Here is a 16,827-nt window from a genome sequence, read left to right as displayed (position 1 = left end):
ATCTGTGCCATACCTTTTGGTGGTGGTCTATATAAAGGACACAGAAGAAGGAAGTTTGCCCTCTTTCCTTGCTTGCTATCACTCTCACTGGCAAGCCCATTCCTTCACTGGCCTTAGGGTCTACTTCTTCAGGATTCTGGCATATACTGAAGACAGGCTGACACATCCAACTTCATGAACTGAGCAGCTACTGGATTCTTGGACCTTCCATTGGCAGATAGCAATTGTTGGACTAGCTGTAAGCCATTCTAATAAATTGAATATATATATTCTATTTATTAGATTATACATATAATATATAATACTACATATGTGTGTGTTTGTATAACCATCCCAAAGTCTCCATCCCTAATCCCACATTGATACTGGTATTGCATCAAAACACAACATTCCAGGAACACAAATTCACAAGTCCAAGTCAGTGTAATCAGAAGCCTTTGCTCTATGAAGGAACACATAAAGCAGATGAAAATACAAACTGCATACTTGAAAGAGGACATCCTCAAACCATACACCTACCTAAGGTATAGTATGTAGAATACAGAAAGACTTCTCAAAACTTAGTAGTAAAGCAATCCAATTGGAAGATAGTCAAAAGACATAAACAGATAATCCCTTGAAGGAAACATGGGAAAATGTCCAATCTCATTAGCCAGGAGGAAAAGAAATACCAAAGACACAGGAAGATACCACTGCGAACCTATCAAACTGTGCTTTTAAAAGGAAAGGAAAATAGCAATAACTATAAACAAGTTGGCAAGAAAAAAGAAAACTCCACAGCATGAGGGAAAGTTTGGCCATCTCTTAAAAACTAAACACGCCACCCAGCAATCACACTCATGGATTTTCCACAGAGAAAAAATGAACACTTTTATTCATGCACAAAAATAGTCATCAGCTTTGCTCATCATAGTTAAGGGTGGGAAGCAACTCGTACATCCTTCAATGGTTGAATAATTGAACTGTGAGCCCTCTATAACACATAGTACAATTTCACGATGAGCATAAATAAATGTGTGATACAGACAACAACCTGGACTAACTTCAAGAGGATGCTTTGAGATGGAAAGGCTTGGCCGCTAGGGTGACACACACATCCTTCTCACTATCCCATTTTTATAACGTTTTGAAAAAAAATGTAGCTTAGAAATTGGTTACAAGCCACAATATCACTTGCCAAGGTTACAGATGAGAGTGAAAGGTCAATTACATAGGTTGATGTGGCTATAAAAAGGGAACTTGAGATCATTGGGTGGTCATGGAATTGTTTTGTCCTGTGGCTGTAATGCAAGATTTGCAAACATACATGGAATCAAATTTCGTAGAACTACACACACACACTCACACACACACACACACACACACACACACACACACACACACACACGAAGCCTGAATGAGGTCAAGGAATTGCGGGTCACTTGGCTAGTGTGAATTTATGCCTCCTTGGCATCCACTTGGAAGAGAATTAGGAAGCAGACGGTCTGAGGAGGAGGCATTCCCAGCATTTTGCTTTGCTCAATCTGCAGTCAGACAAGGAACAGTGCTGCCTATCTTTACTGTGTTCATGTCAAATTTCTGGTAGGAATATTATAGTATCTATATTTTGCAAGGTGTTCCCATTGGGAAAATTGGGCAAAGCAGAAGGTCTCGCACTTATTTCTTAGTTGCCTATGAATCTCCAAGTATTTCAAAATAACGGTCCATTTTTAAAGCTTTGAGTTGACCATTGGTAAGGAAATGCTGGCGAACTGAGTAACCAGGCAAAATTTGGTGGTAGTTAAAAGCCGAGCATGTGCTTATAACACAACCCATAAACTGGTTCCTGAACCACAACCGTTTCTAATACAAATTTCTAGATAGTTTCTACTCAGTTGTACTTTTTATGTTCATTTTTAAAAATTTTATTTTTAGTTATCTGTATGTGTGTATGTGGGTGCACATGAGTGCAGGTCCCCAAGGAGGCCAGAAAATGGCACTGATATTTGCAGGAGGCCATTGAGAGCCACCAATGTGGGTACTGAGAGCCAATAATGTGTTTGATGACTATTCTTTCTAAACCTCATTTATGGATGTCTGTTCTGTTTTGACATATCTCCCTAGAGTCAGGGAGATAGTTCTTATGTTTTCTAAGCTCTGAGAATTTTTAGCTTGTGTTGAATATTATTTTCATTAAACAACTTGTGTACTTTGTGAGATAGGGGTGAAATTTCACCTTTTTTTTTTCCCAAGTAATTACCCATTTATTTCAATACCACTTGTAGCGGGGGGGGGGGGGGGGGGGGAACTTCCTTTCATCTTATTTATCATGGTGGAGCCTTTAAAAGAATTGAGTGATGGTTTCGGAGTTCCTTATTCTGTTATAAATGATACGTCAACTCCTACACCTGGGCGTGGCAGTTCTTCAGATAGGCTTTATTCTCCTCCAAAATCATCTGGACAACTGTAGATGCTCAATGTTCATACAGATTTCTAGAAATAGTTTTATGTTGAAAAGATTGGTTTGTATTATATCCACAAGGGTCAGTCTATACTATTCATTTACATCTCATTCTCACCAGCAATGTTGCCATTTTCAGTGCTGAAATCTTCCATATTGTGTTAAATTTATTTCTAATGATTTTGTATTTTTGAAACTTGTATAAGGGATAGTTAAGGTTATTTTTAGTTCTTAGTATTAATATAAAAAAGCACAACTGACTTTTTGAAAATATTTGTTTATTGTTATGTATACAATATTCTGCCTGCATGTACACCTGCACCACAGAAGACACCAGATCTCATTATAGATGGTTGTGAGCCACCATGTGGTTGCTGGGAAATGAACTCAGGACCTCTGGAAGAGGAAGCAGTCAGTACTCTTAACCCCTGAGCCATCTATCTCTCCAGGCCCTGCACAAGTGACTTCTATATCAATGTTGTATCTTGAAACCTTGATGAATTCATTTATTAGTTACAATCATAGTTTTGATGATTCATTTGGATTTCATATATTAGCAAAGTTTAAAAATACTTCATGCCTTTTATGTCTTTGTAGTGCCTTTTTGCAGTGGTTAAGACTGTCAGTATGATGTTCAATAGCAGTGATGCCTTGTTCTAAGGCTTATGGAAGACTAGTGCATTAGTTCAACAATAATTATATCTTGTTTATGTTTTCTATGGCAAGCATTTGATACATTTGGGGCTTTTTTTTTGTTACTAGTTTCCTGAGAACTATTTTTTTTTATCATGAATGGCTGTTGAATTTTTTTCAAATGCAGTCAGCTGTGAAGTAAGTGATCACATGGTACATAGCAGGGTGAGGCACTTGGGTATTTGAATTCTAAGGAGTGTTTGAATTCCTGTGAAAACTGGATTGAATTTGACAATCGCTATATTAAAGATTATGGAGAAAATAATTTTTTAAGCTATTGCAATAAGGCTTAAGTATAATATTAGGTTTAACTGCAAACCCACTTAAACTACTTAATATGGGCCTTCATGGACTTCAGTAACTGTCCTCTCAGACAGCAAGATGTTATAGGACATATTTCTATTGGGTTCTGACCAATGCTTAAAGTGAACAGCAGCCTTAGATACTAATAAGATGAATGGCTACATGCATTCCCTATCACCTCTTAATTTCAAATACATTTAGTCATGTTTAGAATCATTGGTGTTACTTATACATTCATATCAAACAATATGAGTATTATTGAAGCACATATTAATAAAATATATTGATAGACTTATTTTATGTCTGGAAATCAGTATTAACTTTCAAAGAAAAATTTCACTCTTTATACTGCTGAGAATTGGCTGTTAAATTACCTTGTGTTTTTAAAAATTATAATGAGGATTATAATAACATCAAAACATCAGTTAATAAGCAAACACATGCATCTGTATAATCTATTATGTGTAAAAGCAGTAAATAGATGCTAACAATTGAAATAATCCCACTTATATGTATTTCTGTTCACTTCTTTTAAGGGCCTTTTATTCTTGGTACAATTTTTGTTTCTAATTACATTTAGCATATAATATCTTTCTCCTTTTTAATCTTTGCAAATGATAAAAAAAAACCATATGGCCCTTGGTTTTTACAGATCAATAAACAGAAAGAAGAAATAGAATTCAGAAGAAAGTATGCCAGTATGATAACCAAGGTTGTGTGACATTATCTATCTATCTATCATCTATCTCTATTGCTATGATTATCTCTCTGGGTTCAAGAATCTATACATGCCACTGCTCGATCTCAAGAGTAGACATTGCTCTTGCATTCCCTACTGAAGAGCCTGGTTCCTATCACACAGTCACCTCAGACTCCAGCTTCATGGGATCCTACATCTTCTTCTGAACTCTGAGGACACCAGCAACCATGTGCATACATGCACACACACATGCACGCACGCACATACGAACGCACGCACAAACACACACACAAGGTTAAGTGGGAGATAGAACCTGAGGATGGTAGGGAGGAGAAGGAAGAAAATGGACAGTAGAACAAGCAAGCCACTCCTCAGACACATAGCTGCAAGCCCTAGGGCACCCCCTTCCGCGTTCCCCCCTTTCCTTGCCGTTACACAAACCTCACTCTGCCACCTCACCAGCTTTACAAGGACCGTCTTTACAGGTGCTGCCAAGGAATGTCTACCTGTTTCTATGTTTTTCCTGGAACAATAGGAAAGAGGGACATTCAGTGCCATTTACTAATCAAGGCAGGCGAGGGTGGGCTGTGGAACTAGTAACAAGGACCGATCAGCATCCACTGAGAATAAAACTGCCCATTCTGGGATTCCGTCCGCAGGGGGTGGGGGGTAGGGTGGGGGGAGAGGGCAAGGGATGGGGTACCAACCTACACGATGCAATGGGAATAACTGTTGGCTTTTTTTGAACAGAAAATGAAGCAGGGAAGAGATTCTTCTTTATTCATACGATCTGCAGCACGTCAGCCCAAGGGTGTATCTGAGAGTTCACACTACCTAAGGCCAGGCTCTGCTTCCTTCAGTATATCATCTAAGATGAAAAAGAAGGCGGGAAAGAAATACACCAGTGGTGCTCTTATGCCTCCTATTCCTGATGGCACTGAGACGACGACGACGCCTACCGAAGCAGTTACTGCTCCTGCAGCTGCTCCTCCCATTCCTGCCACTGTTAGCATGACTCCCATTTCTATGATTATCGCTGACATCCTTTCAAAGTCGGACAAGGAAAAGCATGTAAGAACCACCAGTGAGCAGCGCCGCCACCCTCTGCTGCACTGCACAGCCTTCTTGTGTACAGGGTCCCTGTCTTATTCAGCCTCTCTCAGCTGCAGCCTCATGCCTCCCACTTCCTGCCCAGCATCATCCAGGGTCACCATCTAAAACATCCAGCTCTCACTTAGGAGTAGGGGCCCCTGGGAACTACTGAGGGTGCCCTTGGCAGGACCCTTAGCTTCCTTAAAATGAGTCTTCTGTTCCCACAGCTGGCTGCGTTGTGCAGGTTTGTTGGCAAGCCTTCGTAAATCTCTGTGGAATTAGCGAAATCTGAGACGCTACATTATATGTGCTTGCTGGGGCAAATTGCACTAACTCCTTACTGCCTGGTGTTATATCGCTGATGTCTCCCTGGCGGACATAGAAGAATCTTGTCCTTTTACTCACATGGGAGTCTACACTTCTCAGCTGGATTGAAGCAGACTATTGAGAACCTGTATGCATGAGTTCTAACCTGTAGCTCTCCTTAACCATGTTAAGAAACAAGTTCTCTCAAGATCCGCTGATGGTAGCTTGTGAGAATTGGGGTGGCACCAGTCCCTGGGCTTGAGTTCTAAGCTGCATACAAAGGAGAGAGCTAGCTGAGTGCAAGCATTCATCTTCCTCTGCATCCTGACTGTGGGTACAGGATGTGACCAGATGGTGCAGCCTCTTGCTGCTCTGACTTTACCGTGATAGGCAGTCCCCTGGAACAAAGAGCCAAAATAAACCCTTCTCCTTTCAGTTTCTTTTGTAAGGGTATTTAACAAGAGCAACAAATAACAAAGGTGTGGCTTGTTATTGGGCAGTGTATTCCCCAAGACTACCCTTTCTAAGGATCCTGGGGAGAACTTTCTTTGCACTTAGCTGTGGGGGATTGTGATGCTTCTTGCTGCCCACGGTCTGTGGGCACCAGGAACTGTGTAACTAGACAAGAGTTTAGATCCAACTGGTGACTCACTGGGCCAGCGTAGAGTCCTTCACATAGACTCTGTCCACTTGGATGTTTCCATCTCCTGTGTTTCCTCAGTCTTGTTCTGCGAGGCCCCATGTTCTTCCTCCTCTACAGGTAGCGAAATCTGCCTACCTGAGAGACATGGAAAGACAGAGCAGAATTACATATACAGTTGTGTGCACCTTGCTTCAAAAAGGGGACAGGAAGAGATATAGGTCTCTGAAGCCATTTAATCAGACAGGTAGATCACATGCAGGGAAGGAGTGAGAAGGGGCGATCCGATGTTACTCTAGCAGGGAAACTCAGTCGACTTGGGAGGAAGCATCAAGAAGAAAAAAAATCATTCTCAGGTGGTGTAGTGGTGCTTGCCAGTGTGATCCCAGGCCTCAGGAGGCAGAGGCAGGAGGATCACTATGAGGCTGAGACCAGCCTAGGCTCTAATAGTGAGTCTGAGGCCAACAAGGGCTATACTGTGAGCCCTGTCTGAAAGAACAAAAAGAAAACCAAGTGACAAAAAAAGAGGGAAGAAAAAGAAGAAAGGAAAGGTACATATCTTTGCTATAAAAACTAGGAAGTAGAGTCAAGTTCAAGGAAGAGATGTTGCTCATGACTGACCAGTAGCTTGGTTCTAGAAGTGACTGTTTTATCATCCAGATATTGAGAAGTGGTTTTTTTTGTTTGTTTGGTTTTTTAGTTCTCATCAAACAAAAACTGGGCTGGGAAGATGGCTCACTGGCCCATAGTGCAGTACCAGCTGTGTAAGCATGAGAACCTAAGTTGGAGTCCCCAGAACTCATGGAAAGCCAAATGTGGCTTAGACCCTTACCTCTCACCAGCCCCAGGTGAGACAGGCCAGCCACCCAGCCTAGCCAAAAAAACCCAAAAAACAAAAACAAAACAAAACAAAACAAAAGAGACTGGTATCTTCCTTAATAAGAGACACTGTTTCAAGAAAATAAGAAAGAATAGATAAGACACCCGAGACCCTCCTGTGGCCTCTGACTGCTTGGGCCAGTGCTCACACATCTGTCTGTCTCTCTCCTCTCCTTCTCTCCCTCCTCCACCCCCATAGCATCACAGACAGGAGTAGAGAGACCAACCAGGCACCCTGATCAACACAACAGAAGAATGAAGGCTCCTTGCCAGAGGAACATAGGGTCAATACCTAGTTTTTCAAAAAACAGAAAGATTTTTATAAATGTCTGGAGATGTACCTTGGTGGTAGAGAACTTGCCTACCATGGCCGGAACCATAGGTTCTATTTCCAGCACTCACAAAAGATAAGTTTTTCACTGAAGGCTGACATCATGGAGACAGATTTTTTAAGAGTGCAGATCTGTGTCCTCAGTGTTATGAGGAGAGAGAGGAGACACTGAAGAGATGAGATGTTAGGGTTGGAGGGGTAGGCTCAGGCTGCCATGACACCTCCCTGCTTGTATCTGGTGGCAGTTTTGTTTTTGTTTTCTTGTTTTTTTTTTCATGGCCTGGAGACATGAACTAGTGGTCTTCCAAGGTTACTGACTTGTAAGATTCACTTTGTGAATGTCCATCCTTGAAAAGTAGGTCTCAAACCATCTTTAGGTGGATTCAGAAAGTCTTTTCATAGAGTGAACTGGAGCACTTTGTTACTTAAAGGATTCATGGCGAGGTCTATCCAGGCCTTAGCTGAATTCAAGGGGCCCTAGTTCAAGCCTTAGGCTTAGTGAGCTGGTGCTGGTCATCTTGTTTCAGAAGGTGTCAGTGGCCAAGGAAGTGGGTACCTGTTGGGGATGGATGGGATCTGAGGTGCTAGGTGCTGGCTATACAGGACAGAAGAGCAGCAGCAGCAGCCAAGCCCAGCAAGCAGCTGAGCTCCCATCCTGAGATCTCAGCAGCAGGGGGCAGATGCAGGACCAGCCTCACTGTCCTCTTCATGACCCCAGGAACAGGATCCTAGAAATCTGGCTTGAAAGCTCCTGTGCCCTCAATATGGATACATGCTGAGCTTCTCCCACACATACATACATGCACACACACACACATACATACACATATACACATGCAAACACACACACACACACACACACACACACACACACACACACACACACACACTGCTTTCCCCCCACTGAGAAGACACAAAAAGAGAGAGGAAAGCCGACTCAGAGCCTCTGAGAATCACAATTTCAGTCAGCCTTTCTCCTGGCGTTCCACTCTCTTCTGAGGAAAGTGATTGTTATCTAGAGGTTTGCACAGCTTCGGGGAACGTTCTGTCAGCTGGTGAGCCTGTCAAGTTAATGTTTAACAATAAGTACAAACTGAACAAGAGGAGGGCATGGGGCCCTAAGCCGGACCTAACTTTACATCTTCACAGTAACTGATTCCATTTTTTAAATATATTTTCTGGGCCAGGGTTGTTGCTGCCACCCACGTTAGTACTCATAATCCCGTGGCCACCTTCCAGTGTGATGATTCCTTTTTTCAGGGCATACTAAGCTCATCCGTGCCACACTGCTTAGGATAGCCTTTAGCCGTTTAACTCAGAGGGCCTGCAGAGCTCTTTAGATGACCTTTAAGGGCTTCATAATATCCACTGCGTGCAAATGACCACATGGAAAGCTCGCTGCAGGAACTTTGACGTCAGTCTTTCACTTCCTAATTAATCACGCTTATTTTTGAAATCTGTGTCATTTGGTGGGAACAGTGCACATGCTGCCTGGGGGAGGCACCCAGCGATAAAGGCAGTGTTTAGCCAGTCTGAAAAACATGACACACACGCTGCCTTCGGATTTCAGTTTATAAACGATTTCACAACATAAAATTTGTATTTGTACAGGGCACTTATGTAAAGTTTATTTTTTGATAGCTGTAAAATGGTTCAAATACTCGGGTTTCATGTATCAAGGTTATGTTGGATTCCCAGGTTTCCTGCCTCCCCCTCCCCCAACCCCAAGTAATTAGTTAATTAAGGTCACACCCAGTAAATGCTTGTCCGGAAACTTCTAAGCCTCCTTTGGGGTAACCTGGTCTATATTGACAGACCATATGGTGTGTATTTAGATCTGCTCAGGATTCTGTGTGGGAAATAGGACAGGGGACAAGGCCAATCTTGTTCCCTTCCTTTTTTTTTTATTCATTTAAGTAATTTATTCAGATTACATCTCAATTGTTATCCCCTCAATTGTATCTTCCCATTCCCCCCTCCTTCCCTCTTTCATCCTATTCCCCTCCCCAAGGCCTGTGACAGAAGGGGACCTCATACCCCACCATATGATCACAGCCTATTAGGTCTCATCCTGGTAACCTGCTTACTGTTCCTCTGAGTGTCACCAGGCCTCCCCTCCAAGAGGAAGTGGTCAAATAGGGGGCACCAGAGTTCATGTCAGAGTCAGTGCCTGCTCTCCACACAACTGTGGAGAATGTGCTGTCCATTGGCTAGATCTGGATAGGGGTTCTAGGTTTATTGCATGCATTGACCTCGGTTGGTACAGTAGTTTGTGCAGGTCCCCCTGGGTCCAGACCCACCAGCCTTAATGGTCTTCTTGTCAGTTTCTAGGACCCTGTGGGTCCTTCTATTTCCCCATTCTCCATTACCTCTCTCACCTGGAGTCCGAATAGTGAGTCCCAGCAGGAATCTCCTGCTAAATGAAGATATCCCTGTTGGGCTAGCGTCCAATTATAAGTGAGTATATACCATGTGTATCTTTCTGGGTCTAGGTTAACTCACTCAGGATGAGTATTTCTAGTTCCATCCATTTGCCTGAAATTTTCAATATTTCCTTGTTTTTAATAGCTGAGTAGTATTCCATAGTGTAAATGTACCACAGTTTCTTTATCCATTCTTCAACTGAGGGAGATCTAGGCTGTTTCCAGGTTCTGGCTATTATGAATAAGGCTGCTATGAACATGGTTGAGCATATGTCCTTGTTGTGTGGTGGTGCATCTTTTGGATATATTCCAAGGAGTGGAATAGCTGGGTCTTGAGGTAGCCCGATTCTCAGTTTTCAAAGAAAGTGCCAGATTGATTTCCAAAGTGGTTGTACCAGTTTGCACTCCCACCAGCAATGAAGGAGTGTTTCCCTTCTCCACATCCTCACCAGCATGTGCTGTCACTTGAGTTTTTTATCTTAACCATTCTGATGGGTGTAAGATGGAATCTCAGAGTTGTTTTGATTTGCATTTCTCTGATGACTAAGGACATTGAGCATTTCTGTGTTTCTCAGCCGCTCGATATTCCTCTGTTGAATCTTGTTTCCTTTCTTCTCAAAATACAAAACAATTCATGAAAGCAGAAACACTCCCCACCAAAAAACAAGCAAACAAACAAAAGCAACAAAACAACAAAAGGAACAAAGGTCTGTATAATATTCAACATTCAATAATGACTAGTAAAATACTTGTGCAGTAGTTTGTGAGTATGACTATAGCTGTTCTGCAAGCTAGTAATTTATATAATGATTATATGAGACCAAACTATTATTGTCTCCACCACTCAACTCTTTTGTTTGGCTAAATTACACACAAAGTTTAAAGTAAGCTGTACACGGTAGGAAAGCACTCTACCTGCTCACTGTTTCGGTGTTTTGGTGGTTTCCCTCCTGGCTGAGCCCAGTACAGCAGGCTTTAGCTCTACAGAGTTCAGGGGAAGCTCCCACTTGGCTGGTTGGTGAGTCCTGTAGAAAGGAAGATTCTGGATGTGCGGTATGTAGTCTTTGGAGGCTGTAGAGAGATATTTACTGTATTTTGATAATTATGTTGATGTAAAAGAATTCCACTTACATTGGTTTTATTATGGTGTGAATGCAGGCATGTGTGTGCTGTGTTTATGTGTGTGTGTGTGTGCATATCCAAGGCTAGCTGGCTCGTGAGCTTCCAGGAGGCTCCTCTTTCTCAACAAGTGCCGAGGTTACAGATGTGTGCCTCCACATCTGGCTCTTGGGATTGAACTCAGGCTGTCAGGCTTGGGCAGGAGGCACTTTTACCACATGAGCCATCTCGATGGCCTTCATCGTGCATCTTCGCTTCTTTGAGGTTAATGACTGCCGTGTAGAAGTGACCACAGATGGCACCCCATGGTGACTCTCTTTGCTTTAAAATCAAATTTTTCATATGGCGCTAAAACAAATTCATCTTTAGTTTCTGCTCTCAGGAACCCAAACTGAAAGTCTGAGCAATATCTTATAAAATGGGACAGAGCTCCATGTGGTAGTGTATGTATGATCGCACTGCTAGCATTCTGGAGACAGAAACAGGAGACCTGTGCATTTGAAGCCAGCCTGGCCTACATAGTGACAGTGCCTCATACACTAATTCAGTCATCAATTGATTAAATAAAATTCTACCTAAAGGCAGCTTTTGTCCTCCATATAATTTTATGTTGGGGAGTTTGATGGTGAATCAAACTCAAAGTTTCAGTATACTTGGAAATTGTTAGTGAAGCTAGCATTTAGTATTTCCTGAACAAACAAAAGATGTTTATAAGTCATGAGAAGGACTTTATTCTGTTAAAGATTTTGCATGTGTTTATCGGGGACAGGGGCATATATATGCCAAGGAACACACACACGTGAGAGCTAGTTCTTTCCTTCTACCCTGTGGGTCCCAGGGACTTGAGTTGCTGGCCAGGCTTGGTGGTGACTGCTCTTGTCTGCTGAGTCATCTCCCCTGCCAGGATTTTATATGTCTATCTCACTTGTTTTGTTGGGGGTGGGGAGAGTAAAATTTTGTGACATTCATAACATTTTAGTCTAATTAAGCTTAAAAACTGGAGACTTGCCATTTTGCCAAAGGTGAGAAATAGATACATTGGGGAGCTGAGGGGTTTCCTAACCCTCCCCAAGCACTCTGAGCATGGGGGCAGAAGCTAGGTCCTATCCTAAGTGTCATCCTTAGCGCCTTGAGTCTGCAGAGCAGACATCTTACCCTCGCTATGCGGGGTGGCTCTGTTCCCATCCTTGGGCTATTCCCCAGCTTTCTCACCAATGAGCTGACACCAGAGCCTCTGACAGGAGCCCTGGCACTGGCTTGAGTCTTTCCCACAGAAGCCAGATCATTTACCACACGGCTGTGCATCCACCCTGACATTATTGCTGTGGCCACTGCTGCTGCTCCGCAGTGGCCACTGTCCCAGAGTGGCATCAGTATCCATGCTCCCAAGACCCATCCGAGAGGTGAGCACTGGCTGCGGGCTGTGTTGGCTCCCTGCTTGGGTCCAGATATACCAGCTAAGCATTTCTTCAGCTGTGATCTCTTTTGCTCTAGGGCTTCAAGCTTTCTCCTCAAATCTCAAGAATTGATCTAGAGAACTAAGATACAGCTTTTTTTCTCTCTCTTTCTCTCTTTAGAAATTAAGCCCTTCTCCATTTCATATGCCTTTTGTTTCCTTCTTCTTAGTAATCTATTTATTGAACAATGAAACTGACTTTGTCAGGTAAATGCACGCTTTAATCCCATCATTCTAGAGGAGAAGGCAAAGTGGGTCCCAAGCTTTGAGGACAGCTTATACTAGAAAGCAAGAACATCTCTAGGCAAAACAGTTTTTAAGGGAGATAGAATTATGAAAGGAACACCGTTTGCTCCTCCCGCATTGCCTTTTGCTTCCAACGTTCATTCCTAAGCAACTTCAGGCAGCCAGTAAGTAGTATTTCACTAAACTGACCCAATGCCAGGCCAATCCAAAGTCTCTATTAGCTTTATTGGCCAGTGCAGCTGAGGCACAATCTCCCTGCCTCAGTCTCCTGGCTGTTAAGGTTACAAGTGTGTTTCCCTTATGCTTAGCAAAAAGGAGAATTTTATTTTAAGCTTTTAATTTTTTAAATGAGGGCTGGAGAGAGAATTCTGCAGTTAGGAGTGCTTGCTGCTCCTGCAGAGGACCCTAGGTAGGTTCCCAGAGCCTACTGATCAGATGGGTTGCAACCACCTGTAAGTGCAGCTCAAGGAAACACACACACACACACACACACACACACACACACACACATATGCTCATGCACATGCACATGCGCACACACACACACAGGATCTTTTGAAAAATATTTACAAGTGCTTGCAGATCTACCTTACTAATTTTGTCTAGGAATCATTTCTCTGTTGAAAATATGTATTCATCCATAGATGTGCATATATCTTTGTAGTCATTGAATGAACTGGAGCCAGTGTGTGTGTGTGTGTGTGTGTGTGTGTGTGTGTAGACACATATATTATGTCTATGGGTGTTCATTTCCAGTTTTCCTTCTAAGGCCTAATTTTTGGAGATTTTGTTTGTTTATTTGTTTATTGCTTGCTTGCGTGTGTGTTTGTTTTCTTGAGACAAGGTTTCTCTGTATATCCTTGACTATCCTGGAACTCACTCTGTAGACTAAGTAGGCCTCAAACTCACAAATATTCTCCTGTCTCTGCCTTCCAAATGCTGGGATTAGAGGTGTGCACCACCACCTCTCTCTGCCTTCTTTGGAGATCTTAACACAATACACTACAAAAAGATATTTTTAAAAGTTGAAGATGTTGCAATTTTCTCTCTTTAACTTTTTAAAAATGTGTTTGAGGGGTCACATGTGTAGTAATAGCATGTGTGTGACCACCAGAGGACAACTTTGAGGAGTCATTTCTCTCCTCACACCCTGTGGGTTCTGGGGATCAGTCTCTGACTAAGAGGCTTAGTGGCAAGCACCCTTACATGCTGACCTGCATCTCTGATCTTTCTATCTTAATACAAGTTTTCCATGTAGAATTTTATGTAATTGGTCTTCCTCGGACTGCAATATAACTCAGTGGTAGAATGCTTACCCAGTACATGCAAGGCCCTGGGTTCCATGCCCAGCACCCCCAGCCCCCAAAAGTTCCCTTTTTATTTTTGCTTTTCAACAGAGAGATTACATGCCTTTGGGTGTTTGTTGTCCAACCCTCACGCCACCTCTTTATTTCTGTATTTATATTTATCCTTATACAGTGTCTTGAGTTTATGATTTGATGTCTATTATAGATGGAGCCCGTGATTAACAAAGTTGTTGTACAGGGCACAGGGACAGGTCTGTTTGACTGTCTGAAACGCTCTGAAGCCCTTACGTGGCCTGCCCATGAGTATCTTCTCATATGCTTCCAGCTCCCCTCCCTTTGCCTGACCATTGACTACCGTCCCACCCCCACCCCCCAGCTCCCCACCCCACCCCCACCAGCCCCCCATCCCACCCCCAGCCCCCCACCCCACCCCCACCAGCCCGATACATCATTGACATTCAAAGGTAGTTGTTTGCTGTCAAGATAAAAATAATGCTCATATAGAAATCAGTTAATCTTTTAATGAGTGTTTGGATAGAAAAAAAAATTTAGTTAGTGCCTTAACTTCTTAATTTAGTGCCTTAATTTTTCCTGTGGCTGTGATAAAATGCCCTGACACAACCTGGGGTAAGAAGAGTTTACACTGGCTCGCAGTTCCAAGCTTCCGAGTGGAAGCCGAATGTCTTAGATGACACTCGTTTTAGGACAGGCTATCTTAATTGACCTAACCAGGACGACCCTTCACTGACTTGCCCAAAGGCTATGTCATCCCTCGAAGGAAAGCATGGAAGGCCATTTTCTTAGTGGTTCTCTTCTCACCACGTTGACAACTGAGATTAAGCGTCGTGGTGAGTCAGAAGATGAGTTTGACAGGGACACATCTAAGTGGTTAAAGGAACGCGACAAGGGAGAAATGCGTTCACTAAGTCCAGAAGGAATAGCCAAAGTTTTATAGCAATAGGAATTAGGAGAGAAAGAACTTTTGACAAAAAAAAGAAAGCAGGGATATGTGGATATTATAAGGAATATGGTCAATTTTACAGCAGTTAATATGCATAATAAGGTTTCTTTTATTTACAAAAGCTTGAACATTGACACCACATTTAAGAATTGAGATAAGAAAGAAAATTTAAACACCTGAGTTCTATCATAAAATGGAAATTATTTGTGCCTGGTACCTCTCGAGGCCAGAACAGGGCATGGGATGCCCCGGAACTGGAGTTACACAGATGGTTGTGAGCCAATATGTAGGTGCTGCAAGTGGAACTTGGGTTCGCTGCAAGAGCTTTTAACTGCTGAGCCATCTGTCCAGCCCCCAAAATGAATATTCTTAGTTATAAAATGTTAGCTATAAATTCAAGAAAGAAACATACTTGTAGAAATGATTCATAATTACGGTTTGATAGTAGAAGTACAGTCATTTAATTTACATTTTCCCTTTCAGGAAGCTAAGTACTGTCCCAATAATATGACCATTCGTTTTCATTTCTATTGCTGTTTGGCAGTCCAGTGTTTGCACCTGTCATTGCAGTGACCACATAAAAGCCAGCATATGTATTCCAGAGAAAGTGGAATGTCAGCAGCTGGCAAAACAAAATGACAGTTTCATGTGGACAGAGTCAGGATTCATTATAATGTGCTGTAGCAAGGTGGAAGAGTTGACTTGGAACAAGGAACAAATATTGTAGTCAGTATGAGGTGCTTTGCTTCTTTTTGTTTTGTTTTTAATGAAAAGAAGTGGTATCTGTGTTGTCACAATTGCACTATCGTTTGAGTGATTGTTTGAATTACAGAAGATATGCTGTAGCTCAGTCTTATCTCTAGTTCCAGCCTTGACCATTCGTTGAGAAAAAAATAAAACCTTAAAAATCGATACTGAATTGCACTACAAATTCAAACACAGAATATTAAAATAAATCTTTGATCGTTGACATGAAGTGGGATTCTGTAAAGTAAGACATCAATGTCTTTCGATATGGCATTTTATTTTTATCTTGTTTTCTTAATTATCTGAGATTGACTTTTTACAACTTTTTACTTTTCTTTAGCATAGCAGTGAACACCTTAGAGTGCATGGAGGTTTTGTCCAGTGGCCTCCACGGTCTACAGCTGACCAAAGGGCTCTGACTTCACCCTGTATCCCATGCCTTTGCAGAGAGACCCTTCAAGTGGGCTTTCCCTGTTGAGGACAATAGATGGGGCATCCTTAAATGTGTCTACCTCCTGTCACTTTGATGACTTTCACTGTTTTTCATTTTCTTAATTCTTCCCTTAGCTTTTCCAATGGTTACAAAAGATCTGCATGTGTTAAATGTCAGGGATAAAAGGCTGCCTTTAGGCATGGTGAACCTGTAATTTGGATTAATTGTTGTTTTATTTGTTTTGTGAGGGGAAGTGTCCATGTATCTCAGGCTGGTCTCAAACTCACTCCCAACAAGGAGAACCTCGAGTATTTCATTATTCACTGCCATACGCTGAGTGCTGGACACCGCTGTTCCTGCGCGTCAGGGTTTGGACCGGGTGTTTACGTGTTCTTGGCTTCTTACCCAAAGAATTGAGATAACAGCCTTCATAGATCTTAAAGTAGCAAAAAAAAAAAAATTTTTGTTTTTATTCAAGTCAAAGCAGTAACAGAGATTAGAAAGGAATATATTGTCAAAATTGACAGCAGGCCACCTGAATGAAGGTTTCCATAGCCTCAGTCATTGCTTGGGACTTCCTTCTACGGGGTTTAAAGGAAGAGCTTTGCTTATCAAAGAGTGCAGTTCACACAGTTCCCTATTTTGACTGACAGATTAAGTCATACGAATGTTTTCCCTCTATGTGCATGCCCCTATTATAATTCATTTCATTTTAATCATATGAATCTTAATTAATTATGCATAGGCATAA

General features: G+C 42.1%; 1 protein-coding gene across 2 annotated transcripts in view; it reads left to right on the top strand.

Annotated features, from left to right (window-relative positions):
- The window catches only part of LOC311598725 (uncharacterized protein C10orf67, mitochondrial), a 153,250-nt gene that overhangs the window by 108,225 nt on the left and 28,198 nt on the right, over positions 1-16,827 (top strand). For both annotated transcript variants that reach the window (XM_084784041.1, XM_084784042.1), the window contains exons 10-11: positions 4,089-4,148; positions 4,887-5,207. In XM_084784041.1, the coding sequence (XP_084640167.1) occupies positions 4,089-4,148; positions 4,887-5,207 (381 nt within the window). The remainder of the gene's footprint in view (positions 1-4,088; positions 4,149-4,886; positions 5,208-16,827) is intronic.

This window comes from Acomys minous, assembly GCF_964271855.1.
Source record: "Acomys minous genome assembly, chromosome: 5".
NCBI classification, from domain to species: Eukaryota; Metazoa; Chordata; class Mammalia; order Rodentia; family Muridae; genus Acomys; species Acomys minous.
The sequence above is the reverse complement of the archived record's forward strand: the minus strand, read 5'-3'. Positions and strand labels throughout refer to the sequence as shown.